Source organism: Saccopteryx bilineata, chromosome 3 (assembly GCF_036850765.1).
Source record: "Saccopteryx bilineata isolate mSacBil1 chromosome 3, mSacBil1_pri_phased_curated, whole genome shotgun sequence".
Classification (NCBI taxonomy): domain Eukaryota; kingdom Metazoa; phylum Chordata; class Mammalia; order Chiroptera; family Emballonuridae; genus Saccopteryx; species Saccopteryx bilineata.
Window position 1 is genome coordinate 267,732,305 of NC_089492.1, and position 16,755 is coordinate 267,749,059.

At 51.7% G+C, this 16,755-nt stretch overlaps 1 protein-coding gene across 2 annotated transcripts in view; it reads left to right on the forward strand.

Annotated features, from left to right (window-relative positions):
* CSMD2 (CUB and Sushi multiple domains 2) overlaps positions 1 to 16,755 on the forward strand; it is a 606,087-nt gene that overhangs the window by 297,209 nt on the left and 292,123 nt on the right. For both annotated transcript variants that reach the window (XM_066269721.1, XM_066269723.1), the window contains exons 7-8: positions 10,962 to 11,039; positions 16,183 to 16,270. In XM_066269721.1, the coding sequence (XP_066125818.1) occupies positions 10,962 to 11,039; positions 16,183 to 16,270 (166 nt within the window). The remainder of the gene's footprint in view (positions 1 to 10,961; positions 11,040 to 16,182; positions 16,271 to 16,755) is intronic.

Genomic DNA, 16,755 nt, shown 5'->3' on the forward strand with positions numbered 1-16,755 from the left:
TGCGCAGAGCTGAGTGGTTTGCGACTGCGATGGATGACCCACAGCCTCCTGTATTTACTCCCAGGCCTTTCACAGAAAACATTTCCTGAGGGAGAACAAAGACTGCGGTCTAGAGTGGAGATAAGCAGTGAGAGGTAGCGAGGCCCAAGGCCAGAACGTCAGGTAGGGGTCATGTTGGGGAAAACAGCAGTAAACCGAGGCTCGATCCCATGGGTGGTGAGAGGTGATCAGAAGTTTTTAATAAGAGGGGACATGGGATCACATTTCATTTTACAGAGCTCTTTAATTGCTACAGAATGAAAATGAGTGTAGGGAGGCAGCGAGGAGTCTTTGATTATTAGAAGGTGACGAGAACCAGGGTTTAGGCCAAAGCAGTAGAGACAGAGAGGAGACAGACCAGATGAGACCTTCCCATGGAACGCCACATTGGACTCATAACTATAGTAGTTAGGTCTGGGAGTGAGAGGGGATGGGGGGAAGGAGGTGGAGGAGTCAGAGATGAATCTTGGGTTTCTGGCTTGAGTAAGTGAGTAAAAATATATCTTATTATTAATCAGGATGGTCTTGGCAGAGGCAGGTAGGGGATGGATACTGCTTGGGACACATTGATGCTTGGATAGTATTGGGATATCAGGGGTTAGGGGACTATCTAGTAGGTGGTTGGCCATTCTGCCAATTTGGAGCTCAGGGAAGAAGGATTTGGGCTAGAGATAGAGATATGAAAGGTTCAAGGCAAAATAGAAGCTGGGGCCACCAAGTTCCTCTTAGAGCAGGAGTCCTCCTGTGTGTATAACATGAGGGGAGGGGGCCAAAAGAGTGGATTTTCAAAGTGGGTTCCTTGGAGGCCAAAGGGGTCCTCCCAGCAGCTGGAGTTTTTTTGTTTGTTTGTTTGTTTGTTTTTTGTTTTTACAGAGACAGAGAGAGGGTCAGAGAGAGGGATAGATAGGGACAGACAGACAGACAGGAACAAAGAGAGATCAATCATTAGTTTTTCATTGCGACACCTTAATTGTTCATTGATTGCTTTCTCATATGTGCCTTGACCGTGGGCCTTCAGCAGACCAAGTGACCCCTTGCTTGAGCCAGAGACCTTGGGTCCAAGCTGGTGAGCTTTGCTCAAACCAGATGAGCCCGTGCTCTAGCTGGCGACCTCAGGGTCTTGAACCTGGGTCCTCCACATCCCAGTCTGACGCTCTATCCACTGCGCCACCACCTGGTCAGGCCCAGCAGCTGTTTCGATAGGGGCTGAGTGGGTAGGACTCCAGGTTTCCACCCCAACTTCCTCTTTGATGTATGTTGTATAACAGACATTTATCTAAGTGTTTAAATATGTTCCTGTAGCTGCCCTTGGGAATCCCGGGACTTGAAGTCCTGTAAGGTTCCTTCCAGTTCTAGAAGACCACTGAGATTGTGTAATCAGCCCCTCTGCCTCCAGGAGTATTTCCAGTCCGCAGTGTTCCTTGCTTTCTTGTTTTCTTCAAGACTTCATGGAATCAGAGTGAGAAGAACCTTTCTTTTTTTTTCTGAAGCTGGAAACGGGGAGAGACAGACAGACTCCCACATGCGCCCGACCGGGATCCACCCGGCACACCCACCAGGGGGCGACGCTCTGCCCACCAGGGGGCGATGCTCTGCCCCTCCGGGGCATCGCTCTGCTGCGACCAAAGCCACTCTAGCGCCTGGGGCAGAGGCCAAGGAGCCATCCCCAGGGCCCGGGCCATCTTTGCTCCAATGGAGCCTCAGCTGCAGGAGGGGAAGAGAGAGACAGAGAGGAAGGAGAGGGGGAGGGGTGGAGAAGCAGATGAGCGCTTCTCCTGTGTGCCCTGGCTGGGAATCGAACCCGGGACCTCTGCACGCCAGGCCGACGCTCTACCACTGAGCCAACCGGCCAGGACAGAAGAACCTTTCTTAAATGCCCCCTGGGGCGAATGATCACAACTAGTGAGGAACTTCTCTGGCAGGGAAAAAAGCGCCTCTCACATATCCCACCTTCCACATATGGGATGCGGAAGATGCTCAGGAAAAGGGACCTTGAAGCCTCGTACCCCACCCGTCACCTTGACTCCCTGTTGTACGGGGAAACCACGGGCAATGAGAGCGAGCTGGCAGCTCTGGCTTCTCCTCGGAGGCGATCCCTTTGCCTGCCCCTTGGATCTGATGACCATCGTCCAGTGCACATCCTTCCTTTCAGCCAAATCTCAGCCTGGTCCTGCTGCCTCTCTTGTCAACTCAATGCTGGTGACCAGGAGAGGGAAGATGGTCCCCAGTGAGAGCCACTGGCTCCTTGGCTTTCTGGAGTCCTGTAAACCCAAGTGTCCGCAGAGTAAACTTTTCTGTTTGAAAAGTTTGCATTTGCTGAGATGCTTGAGGCTGTTTTAATAGTGAGCAGAAACTTCTCTTTTTCACTTGAACATGTTGCGTTTTTGCTGGTGACTGATCTGCTGTCTTGAAGCAGAGCAGAAAGTGCCTCAGGCTACTTGTGGTCCAAGCTCTGACTCTTTTGTCCTCTTCTGTGGCCTGCTGAAGTGCCAAACTCTTGCCCGCCTCATTTCCAGGTTCTGGGTCTCCAGAGACCTTTGTACACACTGCAGGATTGTTGCTGCCTGGCTCAGGAGCCCGCAAAGCCAGGCTTCTGAATTCAATCAAGAGCGAGGCTGAACTGAAAAGTAGGCACGAACAGAGAATGTGGCACTCCTCAGCTCACCAGGGAGTAGAACCCATTCCTTTTGCCAGGAAATGAATTCAAAGCGCATATTCTCTTAAAAGTTGGTCATTCATCCATTTGGTCATCAGACTATTATCAGAAACTTTCTATGTTCCTGGCTTTGTGTCAGGCACAGGATACAGACATAGGAGCTCATGGGACAAATGGGTAGAACAAGACATGACATTGAAGTGCATTAAGGGTTTCAGTGGCCTGAATGCAGTCTTGAATGGGCATTGACTTCTTCCTGAGATGTACAGACAGCCACAGAGAGCAGATAATCTCCCCCCACCACCACCGAAGCGAGAAGCAGGGGGCAGCAGACAGAGTCCCGCATGCGTCCAACCAGGATCCACCCGGTATGTCCAGCAGGGGCGATGCTTGGCCTATCTGGGGTGTTGCTCCACTGCAACCGGAGCCATTCTAGCGTCTAAGGCAGAGGCCATGGAGCCATCCTCAGCGCCTGGGCCAACTTTGCTCCAATGGAGCCTCGGCTGTGGGAGGGGAAGAGAGAGACAGAGATGAAGGAGAGGGGGAGGGGTAGAGAAGCAGATGGGCGCTTCTCCTGTGTGCCCTGGCTGGGAATCAAACCTGGGACTTCCACATGCCAGGCCAACGGTCTACCACTGAGCCAACCCACCAGGGCCTGAGAGCAGATAACCTTTGAGTGAGGCCTTGACCAACAAGACGTGGCCAAAAGGAGAAGAGGAGACAGGATGGTTCAGGGGGAGAGACATTATCGCAAAGGCAACTGAAAGCAGTGACGGATGGCCACAGTGGTTCCCTGAAACATCTTTCTTCCAGTCCTTTTCTCCAGTTGACTTCTTGGAAGTTGTTTGTGAAGACCCCTGCATAGTCCATTAATAATGCAAAGCACCATTCTAGAAATTAGAACGCCCCCCGCTCCACTCTGCCTCCCATTTACCCTGCCAGGGTTCTCTTCTTTAGAAATTCCCATAGCTATAAGTTTTGCTGTGGTTAACCAAGAAGTCACACCAGCAGCAACCAACGGGGTACTTTTTACAACTGAAGCTGGGTTGACGATTCTTTTTTCCACCCTATTCAGAAAATCATGCTGCATGGTGCATCACCAGCTTTTGAGGAACTTTGCATATATATATAAATATTTTTTTCTTTTTTAGTGAGAGAGACAGAGATAGACAGAGAAAAGAACACTTAGGGACAGACAGACTAGAAGGGAGAGAATTGAGACACATCAACTCATACTTTTGGCACCTTAGTTGTTCATTGTTCGTTTTCTCATATGTGTCTTGACTGGGGGGCTCCAGCCAAGCCAGTGACCCCTTGCTCAATCAAGCCAGTGACCTTGGGCTTCAAGTCAGCGACCACGGGGTCATGTCTATGATCCCACACTCAAGCCAGCAACCCCATGCTCAAGCTGGTCAGTCCTTGCTCAAACCAGCAACCTTGGGTTTTCGAACTTGTGACCTCAGCATCCCAAACCTACACTCTATCCACTGTACCATCATCTGGTCAGGCTGCATAAATTCCTTAGCTATCAATAATCCTTCAACACCTGTCTTTTTAGTAGTGGTCATTGCCAGAATATGGGGTGATCTTTTAAGGACTTCTATGTCAACGTTTTGCTCTTCATTAGCTAGAGCAGCAAATTCAAGCCTGACTGCACAAAAGCGAAGCAGCCGGATGAGGCCTCTTCAGCAGCAGCTCTCGTGGCATTCAGCGCTGTCTTTGACTTCTTTTCATTCTCTCCCACGTCATTTGTCCCTGCAGTCTCCAGCACAATGGCTCTATCTGAAGTTTCACCAGATGTTCATTTAGCTGTTATATCTTTTTTTTCTCACCGTCAATTGTAATGTTCTAACTGCTAGATGGTTTTTCTTTTTAACATGTTTCTCAACTTGGATCTTGTCACCTTTTCCTTGCAAGAACGTGGCATCATCTTGGGTCACTGTAACCCCTCTAACTTTTTCTGAGTCATGAAGTAAAACATCTTAAAGATTTATTATTATTATTATTATTATATAAAAGGAAGTTTATTTAGAAAGTCTCAGAGGTAGAAGAAGTGATCCATAGAAGAAATGGGCTCAGGAAACAGTTACAGCAAGAGATGAGCCCTTGGAACTTGGGGGTTGGGTAGGGGAGGGAGAGGGGGTGGGGGGAGCTCACAGAGCCCTGGAGAGAGAACAGGTGGCAAAAAGCGCAGGCGCGCTCCATATAGCACCGCCTTAAAGATGTAGAGCCAGCTCTCCGTTCCAAACCCTGTATACACCATGAGTAGTACCAGCTTTGGTGGCTCTTTCTGTGACACCAGAACCTTGAGCTTGGGCTGCGGTAACCAGAAAGCCCCCACCTTTATCCTTTTCAAAATGAGTATACTGAGAGCATCTTCAGCAGTGACAGTCAGGGACTTTCACTGGGCCTTGGTAGTTTCAAGAGTGGGTACAGTGGACTGGACACTGGAAATCATAAATATCCCAGAATTCATTCCCGTTTCTGAACAGGTTATAAGGATTATTCAGCTTGGTGAGTGGGGGTGGGGGGGAGTGCATAGAATTATAGTCGTATTCTGTGCCTTCAATTCCTAATTCATCATTCTGTGTTTTTCTGTCCTGTGTTGTGGGAACACACTCTTCGAACCTTTGTGATTCCATCACAAATGATGTTGCTAATTTCTCTGTCCCCATTTGCAGAAGCTGTGGCAAAATGAGCAATCTCTTCAGGGGTTACCATAGGGTTTATTAGGCCGCTTCCTAAGTTCTTAGTTACAGCATCAACAGGCACCATCACACCGTTCCTGTTTCCCCTGGATTAACACCTTTGCTAATCTTGAAGTGTTCCCTGGCCATCGAAGGTTCCAGGGCATAGCAGTGGTGTTGCCACTGTAGCCTCCTTATTTATGTGTTGACAACATCCTGATAAAACCTGGCGCGACGGTTTTCTGTTTATCCTTTAAGTCAACTGACCTGGCAACGGACGCCGCATCCTTTGTCGCTTTGAGGCTTCCCGGCTCTGTTCCACAATCACTGTTCCTCCCCCTGCTCTTCTGCACAGCAAGGGCTCCAGTGTCTGCTGGAAAGTCTGTACCTGGAAGCATTAGGTTTTAGGCATCTGCACTGAATTTTGCATCTTTGGCATAACTCACAGTGCGATGAGGAGCCAGAGTGCCAGACACCGGCTTTGTCTAGCAAAAGACTGTGAGTAATGAAAGCATTTCTGCGGGGCTGGTGGCCAGGTGGCGAGGCAGGCCCTCTCTCTCTGCACATGCTACCCATCTTCCAAAGGGAGATCAGATTTCAGTTTTTAAAAGATTTGCAACATTTTTAAAGATGGGCAAGAGAGAGAGTGAGTTGGTGAACAAAATCCAAGCCCAAAAGGAGGCATTTAGGGCAGGAGTGGCTCAGAATATTGAAAGAAGGTACACACAGAAAAATATTTTTAAGGGTGAATGAACTGGATTTGGTGAAGGAGTAGGTGTGGGGGGCAGATGGTGGGCTGCTGCGGCCTGCAGGACAGCCCAATGGTGGGCCAAGGGGGCCATCAAGGTGAGTGAAGGGGCTCACCCTCATGGGGGGGAAGTCTGAATCCATGGGGGTGAGCAGAAGCAGCTGGCTCTACACTCATGCTTTCCGGAGCCTTGAAGACAGGTCAGATCTTTCTCCCCTCTCCTCTACTAACAGGTTCTTGTCCCCTGTGAGCTCAGCCTGGTAACTGATGCTGCAGGCTAGAGAGGCCTTTGTATGGGCGGATGCTTCTAGCTAAATATGTACCGTGTGTCCCGCTAACCTTTTACAACAGCGGGGAAATGTCTTGTAATTAAACTGGAATATAAAGGATGAATGGAGCAGCCTGGCAGTCTCCTGTAGTCATTATCATTCGGAGGAGATGAATGTACCTAGTAAGATTTCCATCAACCAGTTAAAGCCAGCACTCTTCTCTTGGGAGTCCTGACTTGGTTCACATACAGCACAAGAGCATGTGTAAGTGTGAGTTCTGTTTTGTATTTGAGTATCTATCGATAGGCATATGTACGCAAGCGCACCAATGCGTTCTCGTGGCCATGCCTGTTTGGACACGCGTGTGCATGTATGCATGGCTATACATACATATAGTATGTATGTAATGTCATTGGCACTTAAGCTCCATGAGTGAATGAATGTGCAACAACATGAACGAGCAAATCCTGGAATTCTTTCTCTAGGTCCTGGCCATTTTGTTCCTCTTTCGATTGGGTCTGTCCGTGGTGCCGTGTGGAGACCTGGAGGGAGATGCTCCCTTGTTCTCTGAGCCTTCACGCCCAGTCTGCCTGGTCTGTTGAGCTAGTTCTGCAGTGAGCTGATCTTGTGGCTGATTTCCTATGGTGCTCCCTATCCCATGATCGTTCACCACCCACGTGGTCCGATTGTTTTTCCAGGAGTTTTCAACCTTGTTACTCTTGGGGACTGGTGAAAATAGGAAAATTATTTTGGGGACCACTAAGGTAGAAATCACCCTGAACATAAGCAAATTTAACTAAGACCATTGGGTCTATACTCTTCATACAACATTAGGAAGGTTAAATCTTTTGCGGACCGGCACAATATTTCTGGTGGACCTGTCCATGAACCACAGATTGGAAAATACTCTAAAAAAAGACAAATTAACTATCTATAATTCAAGATGTGACCACCTCCCTGGAGCTGCTCAGAAACTGAGGCCCCAGCACGTGAAGGCGGTTTCTTGATGCTGATGTCCTGGGTGCTGAGAGCTTACCTCCCAGCCCAGGACACCTCCCTGCTCCACTCCTCAGCTCTGGCAGCGGAGTGGCCCACTGTCGGCTCCACCTCTACCCAGCCTAGGCCAGCTAGGGCTGGACACGCACCTCTTAGAGACGTGTAGTTGGAATGAGGAACCCCTGCCCGCAGAGCGGTGGCCCTGCTCTCCCCAGGCTAACATGTGATGCTGATGGACAACATGGTAACACGGCCTCTCAAACCCAGTTCACGGGAGGAAATGGTCACAAAGTTTACGTGTCATGAAGGAGCCCCTGTAGCTTTTCAGGTTCCTTCTTGTTCATTTCCTCTGACCCCCCCTTAACAAATTCCATCCTGTGTTTACTGGCAGGGAGGAAAGGAGGAAGAACAGAAGTTACTTCCTGTTTGGGAGACACGATGATGTCATCTACTACTAAAAGTGGCGCAAGGGATATTAGCACTGATCCATCAGCTTAGCCAGTGCTTCTTTGGGGGTCTGAGTAGACAGGATGGACACAGACATTGGAGGGACTCTTTCTGAGATCCCAAGAGGGAAGGAGAGTGGGAGCCCCTTCCTTAATGCAACCTCGAGAAGAGAGAACACAGGGCTCCCTCTTAGCCACCCCTTCATGGCCACCTGCACCTCACGGTACCCCTCTAGCAGCTACAGGGAAATCCCAGGAAGCATTTGCACCTGCGGGTGGCATCCAAGGTGTGCTGGCCCCCTTTCCCATCACTCTTCCCCAGAGGACACTACAACTTGAAACCAAGGGATGGGGAAGACCTCCTCCCTCTTGGCTAGGCACCCTGAGCTGTCTCCACAGGCCTGACCTCAAATGGGCCGCACTGGCTGATAGAGTCCCCCTCCCCACCCTGCCCAGTGCTGGGGCAGCAGGGAGAAGAGCCCCACCTGTTCTCACAGTGCTGGGACCACTCTTGTTCTCTTGGGATGTCCAATCAGAGGAATTTCTTCCCTGCCGCACTAGATCAGCTAGGCTTGAATAATGCATGTTCCCCTACTGACACCCTCTGTGTAATAATGGGTCCGTGTTGGTGTTCACTAGAAATTTTCCTGCTGGATACGCATGAAAAATAATGCACATTTCTAAAAAGGGTTTGAATGCACATTGGGAAGCAGTGACTCTGTGGTGGTAACTGAATTCTATCAGGTATTCAGCTTCAGCAGCTGCTTGGTGGGGGACAGATCCTTGGAGAGCTTTTGATGTAGGTAGAGCTGGGTGGGAGGCAGGGGGCCTGGGAGATGGCTCCCTGGTGCACCTGGTCACTGGGGGCTTTAATTTCAAGATTGGCCTATTACCGCAAAGGCAGAGCAAGTACTTGAGTTTCCGGGGCCTGAGCTAGGAGAGCTAGGGTGCTGCAGAAGGTTGATGGTGCCCCAGAAGGTTGATGGTGCCCTTGGGACTGCTTTTGGGGCAGGTCACAAGAAGGGACACTAAGGTTCAGCCAGGAGCACATCTGATGCCACTGTGACCACTTTGGACCCTGATTTTATTACCTATTAAATAGGTATCATAACTACTGGTCAAGGTTGTTGAGTGTATAAGGACCAAATGAAATGGTTATTGAGGGCCCACTGTGTACCAGGCACTATTCTAGGCATTGAGGAGACAGCAGTGAACAAAAGAGACAAAAATCCCTGCCTTCGTGGAGCTCACCCTGCAATGCTGGGTGACAGGAGTCACCGAGTGAGTGATAGGGCATGTTAGAGAGGCAGGGAGAGCTGGCGGTGGAGGCATAGTTTTAAACGGAGTGGTCAGAGATGGCCTCCGTGAGGAAGTTGAGTTTGCACAGATACTTCAAGGGGGGAAAAAGGAGCAAGTCGTGAAGATTTCTGGGGGGAGAGCATTCCGGGGAGCTGGCTGGCTAGCTGACACAGGAGTGTGCCTGGCATATTGTAGGAACAACAGGGAGGCCTGTGTGGCCGGGAAGAGCGATGGGGGTCACGGCCAGGGCAGCTCGCCGGGTGCTGGCCGGTTTCAAGACTTCAGCTTTTACTCTAGGAGACACGGGTGGCCACTGAAGAGTTTTGAGCAGAGGTGTGATATGGTCTGACTTAGGTTTTTTTTTTTTGGTTTTTTTTTGAGGGGATTTTCAGGACAGTTAAGCTATTCTTTTTTTTTTTTTTTTTTTTTTTTTTTAGATTTTATTTATTCATTATAGAGAGGAGAGAGAGAGAGAGAGAGAAGGGGGGAGGAGCAGAAAGCATCAACTCCCATATGTGCCTTGACCAGGGTTTCGAACCGGCAACCTCAGTGTTTCCAGGTTGACGCTTTATCCACTGCGCCACCACAGGTCAGGCCTGACTTAGGTTTTAAAGGAATCTCTTTTGCTCTTCTGTTGAGAACAGATTATTACAGAGGCAAGGAAGGAAGAAAGGAGGCCATGACAGTAAGGCGGGGCGGGTAGTGGCGAGTTGAACCAGGGTGATAGACGTGGAAATTGCATTTGGACATACTTGGCAGGATTTGCGGATGCAGCATGCGTGGGTGTGAGGAGAGAAAGGAGTCAAGGGTGCTGATGTACATAAAGACACTTGTAAGGCACTTAGCCCAGGGCCTGGTACATAGGAAGTGCCGGGTCACAGATGTTGGTTGCTGAGTAGGGCTGAGTCATCCGCAGGGACCAGTTGTGAGATGCCGTAGGAGTCTGGGATTGGATAGATGCCCTGAACCACATAACCAGAGACAGGATGAAGCACTTGGAGGCCGGCAGAGTGCCCTGTGGAACTGGGGCTGTCAGACACAAGAAGGTGGATGGATTCAGAGGAATGGCCTTTGGAATTGCTCATGGACAACATGAGTGCCCTTGCTGTGTTATTTGGCAAAGTCCTGAAGAGCCATGGACTGGGCTCGGTGATGGGATCAAAACCCAGTCGAAGCCATCAGGCCACCACCTGAGCCTGGCACCATCGCCCAAAGGCCTCCAGGTCTCAGTTTCTTCTGCTCACAATAGGTCAGATGGTGTAGGCTGCGCTGATTGGCTCCACAGGTCCCTCATCCCGCGGGGACCAGCCATGTCTTTTCCCAATGATAGCAGAGATACAGGGGAGTGGGCGAGGGATGGGAGGCAAGCCTAATCTGACAGGTACTTTTCAAGCCTGTGGACAGGTCCAGGCCTCCAAACTTCCAATGCCCAAAGTCAAAGCATGAGGAAACATACTCCACCTCTATAATGGGAAGGAGTATGAAGTCACCTTGCAAAGAGTATGGATTCAGAGAAGGTGACAACTTGAGGCCATGGTTCAATCTAACACACCTGGTTAGGGCTGAATCTGCAGGGGGTAGGGGGGAGGCTGGGCTTGGCATGTGGACAGGAAGTGATCTCACTGGCCTGCCCTGGAGGATCGGCCTCGATAGCAGCTCTTTCTTCACGTCTGAGAACCTGCTGCACTTGACTGCTACCCTTGCTGTATCCTCGCCCAGGCAGAATGTCCCAAGTCAAGAGAGGAATCAATCTAGAGTAACCCCGTCATCCCTAGTCAGAGACAATAACTTAACCTGTTTTTCCTCTTACCTCCTCTCCAGTCAAGAAGCAAATCGAGTTGAAGTCTCGAGGTGTGAAGCTGATGCCTAGCAAAGACAACAGCCAGAAGACATCTGTGTGTAAGTGTCCGCCCGCTGGCCCGCCTGCCGGGCTCTCGCTTGAGGTCAGACCCGCCGGCACTGTGACTGCAGGGGAGCCAGATGATGCTAGAATGATTTTCCTTTGATGCTGCCTCCCTCCATCCTGGGCTCTGCGCATGGGCACACTGACCTAGTGGCCAGTGAGCAGCCCGAGGGCCTGTCCTTGGCCTCCCCTCCTCCATCGCCCTCCTTTCTCCTCTTCCTCCCTCACTTCCCATTCTAACTGCAGTCCAGGGAGTCATTACTGCTCCATTTCTCTCTTTATTTTTCCTTTTGAATCACTTCCACCCGCTCAGACAGTCCTTTCCCTGGCTTCTCCTCTATGAGTTGGTAGCCTCTAGCTGGGTTTTGAAGGATGCAGGGCCCCCGTTTCAGCTCCCAAGGCAAGACTGGGAAAAAGAGAGAGGGAAATGCTGAGTGACCATCACCAGGGTCCCTGGACCTGGCTGGGCAAAGAGTGGACTAGGAGGACGGGGTCCTGCCTCTCGAGCCAGTGGGCAGTGCTGGGCTCTGTGCTTGGGCACAGGGATGATTATGTCTGTGGAATATGTTGCTGCTATTGGTGTCTAAAAGATTTAAAGGGGACCATCGACGCTGGGGAGTGGGCTGGGAGGTCACCCCAGAATCACCTGCTTGGATCCTGTGCTGTGGGGCTTTGGGGCAAGAGCACAGGGAGGGGTTCGGGAAGGTCTGGGTCACCCCAGAAGGTTAGTCTTGAAAGCAGAGATATTCCCAAGAACCTCTCTGCTTTCATTCTGGAGGTGAGTGCAGGAGCCTTCCTGGGTCTCTGCATGACTGGCCTTCGGGTTTACTGTCTCCTCCCCTTCCTCCGTTTGCCCTCTGCATCTCAAATCCCTCCGCCTCTCCCTCCATGTTCCCTCCTTCCTCCCTCCTCACCTCCTGTGTTTTCTCCTCTTTCTCTGTCCCGAGCCTCTCCGGACCCTCCCCTTTCTGCTCACCTCCAGGAGCTCACTTCTCTTGAGGTGCTAGAAACATTTCCCGACTGAGAGCCGCTCCCGGGGCTCCGCGCTGGGTATGGCAGGGGCGGGGCTGGGCGCGCAAGGCAGTTTGGTCCTGAGACCCAGTGGGACTGAGCCCCGGTGTGGGATTTCCTCTGAGCTTTCAAGTCCTCCAAGAAGGGAGCACCACTGCCCATCTATGGGGGCCATTGCACCCTAGGGGGCTGGGTGCAGAGGGAAACCAGGAGGCCATTTCTGAGCATGACTAGGGACCGGAGGAAGATTCAGGGAGCAAGGGGAGCGGAGGGTTACAGGAGTCTGCAGAGAAGGCCAGAGCCGTGGCCCTGGCCCTCACAGGCTCGCTGTTTCAATAGCCACGGGGACCCGAGGCACTGAGGGAGGCATGATTTCATGTCAGAGTCTGCCCTAGAGCCAGAGGCAAACGTGAAGGGAATGGCCCAGATTTGGGGGACAGCAAGTTTTAATCCCAGTGTGTCTTCAGGTAACCATGTTGCCCCTGGTATGAATGTCTCAGTTTCCACATCTGTAAACTGGGGATAGAGGACCTACACTCTCTTCCTTCCAAGGATGCTGTTGAATCTAAGACGGTCTTTCTTGACCTAAGATTTCAGGAGGTCCATGAACTGGCTGGAAATTACATGTGGTGCTGCAGGTGCATCTCCTGGGAGAGAGGGCCCGTGGTTTTCATTAGCGACTCAGAGGTGGCCCAGAACTCCCGTAGAAAGATGAATGAACCTTATTCTAATGAAATAATACAAAAATTCTTTGAAAAAAAAATATATATATCTCTATAACAAGGTACTGGTCTTTGCTCTGAGATTTCCTAGGAGAGGGATGGTCACGTGACTCAAGCTGCCTCAGAGGCAGGGAACCAGTGTCTGCAGGCGTCTGCCCACATTCCCTATGGGTCAGAGGAGGAGTATCCGCACTTAATACCCTTGACCCTACTCACTGCCTTCATCAGACAGTCCGTGGGTACCATGGACCCCCGACCGCCGGTTCTGACCACCCACGTGTCCACGCCCCCCTTCATTCTGGGTAGAAAGCATTGCCTTTCTGAGTGTATTTCAGCTTCCTCCTCGCCATAGGGATCCTGAGGGGTGGGGGTATGGTTCCCTTTCCCTTCTCTCTGTTCCTTCTGTAGCCAACAGCGGATTAATGCTGCATACACAGAGGCTGGTTTTTATTAGGCAGGGGAGGCTGGAATTAAAGGAGAGGAAACAGTCCTCTTGCCTCCGTAACTCAGGCAATACACTGCTTGCTCCCCGCGACTTAAGTTTGCTGGTTGCCTGGGGAGCCTTAAAGTCCACGTGGGGCTGCTGCCTCCTGCACAGTTCTCCTGGGAAGGCAGGGCCCCACCAGTGGGGTGTGAGCAGCTCCCCGCTGGGCTTGTCACTTCCTCCATGGAGTCTGGGCCTTACTTCAGGCTGGCTGATTAAAGGGGAGGCAGCCAGTTTGCTCTGTATGTTGGGGTCTGTGGTTTGGTGGGTGGGCTATGACGTGTGGTCTCTCCTCTCTGGTCCAGAAGCATCTTCATCTGTCAGCCTTCCGCTCGCTCTTTCTGTTTACTGGGTGGTGTTGGTACTGAGTAAGGGGGCAGGGAAAGAGGATAGGACATTGCTGTCCTTTGTTGATGATGAGCTCCCAGGTGGCTGTGTGGTTCCCGCGTGGCAGTTGACAGGGACTTTGGGATGGGTGTGGTCAGTGGGCAGAGTTGAGTAGGCAGGTCCTAGAGAAGGTGATGGCTTAGCTCAGACGTCCTCAGTAGGGATGGACCACAGGAGGTTGGCTTACCAACAGACGAACCACACTCAGGACTCTACAGCTCAGGGCTGACCGCCTCATCTCTTAGAACAGAGCCTCCTCTCTCCTTCCCCCCCACCCCGGGGATTCCAGGGGCCCTAGTTACCTCCTTCCCTCCCATTGCTTACAGAACACAGAGGCTCTAGGAGGCAGGAGCTTGCTCTGTGTTTGGAGATGGCACTCCCATCGTATCCTCCCAGCCTGGAGGGTCCTGGACTGGTCCGGGAGTAGGACTTTGCTAAGTTTAGGATGTGAAAGCTTTGGAAATAGAGGCTTGGCAAGGAAGGGGAGGGGAGTAAGGGTCAGAGTCCAGCTGGAGTGGTGAGATGGAACCTGACAATGTGGAATGTTAGACAAAGGGTGGCTACCCAGGGGGCCTTGAGCTCATCGCCACACAACCGGGAGGATACCAGGAGTCCGGCTTGAGAGTGCGGTCTGTCCAAATCCCCAGGTCCCTCAGACAGCCACACCCTGGGGTGCCTGGAGATGTGAACAGAGTCTACACCAGGCTTCAGACTCAGTGAGTCTAAAATGCAACTACTCACAGGTCCCTGCTCCCTCCCCCCACACCCTGGAGTTGTGTGAGCCCGGGCGATTCTTTGCCACGTCCAGTTTCGTTACTTCACATCTGTCCTCACTACCAGGACATCGCAAAACTCTGCCTGGACAGTCACCAAGCTCCCTAACTTGTCTTGAAGTAACTGGCCACCTCATGAGCAATCCAGATCTTTCCATGCCCTTTCCCCCACTCAGGACTCTTCAGTGGCCCTCCATTATTTTCAGGATCAGACTCGAACCCCTTAAAAGTCTGACCTCTGAAAACTCACCTTTTGCTCGTTCATGTCCCTCATTCTCCCTCCTATTCTGGTTGCCCTGGGCAACCCCATGCTGTTTCCATGTTTCCACCTCACTCCCCATGCCTGTCTGCCTGCCTGCCTGAACTGCCAGTGCTCTGTCATTTTGTATCCAAGTCCTACTGTCACAGAAGGTCTGTGTTTGATGCCACCTCCTCCAGGCAGCCCTTCATGCTTCCCTCAGTAATATGAGATGGGATCTCCCTGTAGCTGTATCTTTCATCAATTCTCCATTAGTTTCTGTGTTTCCTGCCTTCACTCAGCTAGGAGCTCCCTGAGGACAGGGGGTCTTATCTGACATCTGACATCGACATCTCCCGTGGTGTATAAAATAGGGTTGTGCACACAGTAGGTGCTCAATTAACGCCTTTGGTGTACTCACATAGGAATGGATGAGTGGGTGATGGAGCATGTTGCTCAGATTGTGGGACATTGAGTGGGTGGGGCAGAAATGGGCCAACTCAGCGTTTTCTAAACTTGCTGTCGTCCCTGATCTCAAGGGTGCTGTTGGGATTATGGGACTGGTGAGGCCTTGAATGGAACCCCTCTGGCCAGGTTGTCTGCCTGGTCCTGGCTCCCAGTCATCCACAAAGCCAAGCATCCAGAGGTATGAAGGGCTTCCAGCCTCATGAGCCTGAGCATCTTGAGAACAATGAACTGGCAGGGACCAGAGGGTGTCCCCATCCCCACTTCGCCCCTCCCCACCGAGGACAGGAGCCAACAAACTGTGTGTGTGTCCGCCGCCCCCGGTCAAGCTTCTCCTTTAGCCAAGACAACTGTGCACGCGGTGTTAGCAAACAGGACTCCGGTGTTGGCCAGTGTCAGAGCCGTGGGTGCCAGGTGCCGTCTCTGCCCGGAGCTCTCCGCCAGCGGCACCGGGTGGCGGGGACCAGGGTGCCCCAGGGACTGCTCACTCTGGCTTGAGAAGTGTCTGGTGGGAAGAGGTTTCTCAGCAGAACTATCTGTGTTTGAGCTAAAGTCCCTGCTTTGAACTTCAGACTGCAGCTTCCTCTTACATTCTTTACCGTTTCTGATCACGCATCCACCTTTTATTTAACTTTCTTTGAGTCATTTCTCCATCTGGGGCTGAGGTTGGGGGGGGGGACTCATCTCATCTAGAGTCGCCATCCCTGGATCTGAAGCTCAGGGTGGGGAGGTGACTGGGGACTGTGGACTGCCCACCTCTGGCCGCTGGTGTGGGACGAGGGAACGGGGTGGCTGTTGGTTTGGGGTGGCTGCCTGTGAGCCCACATGCTCTTGATGAATTTCACTTGGACTTTGCTTGCAAAGGAATTTGTCAAAAGCAGTTCCCCCGCCTTGCACACTCAGGACACCCGAGCCCGGTGGACCCCAGCTGCCCCACACAGCCCCAGCGGAGCAGGGCCTCATTCTGTCTCTGGGTCCGCCGCCCCCGCTGAGACACTGCCCGGCCGCCGCCTTCCTGTGGTTACCCATCTCTGTATGTGCTGTTTTTTTGCCTTGTAGTAACTCAGATTGGTGTGTCCCAAGGGCATAATATGTGTCCAGACCCTGGCATACCTGAAAGGGGTAAAAGACTAGGCTCGGATTTCAGGTAAGATCTGTGTGGGAACTTTCTGATTGCAGGATGGGTGGGGGGGACTGTTGGGGGAAAGGAAGGGGCGGGCTGGCCTTCCTGGAGGGAGGACACAGAGGACGGTGGGGTTACGGGAACAGCCACTTTCTGCAGAAGAGCTATGGCCTTTGACATTGTTTCCTGGTCCAGTTCTGGGAGTAGTGCCCATGCCTTACAGGGAAGGGGAGAGCTGTGGACTGCCAGGGTCACCCAGCAAACCTGTACCGAGGGTACAGAGGAAAGCTGTCATCTGTCACCAGTAATGATGTGCCGGCAGGCAGCTCATGCCTCTGATGATCTGGGAGGCCCTAGGGCCCCCCATCTCCCACCATAATTCTCCATGTTTATTAAAGTTGCGTGTATCATCCACCTACTCTTAGCCATCCTAATCGATACTAAGAGGATTGCTGTTCTGCTCACAGTGTCACCTTTTAACTTAATCCTAAGACCATTCCATGGTTTAA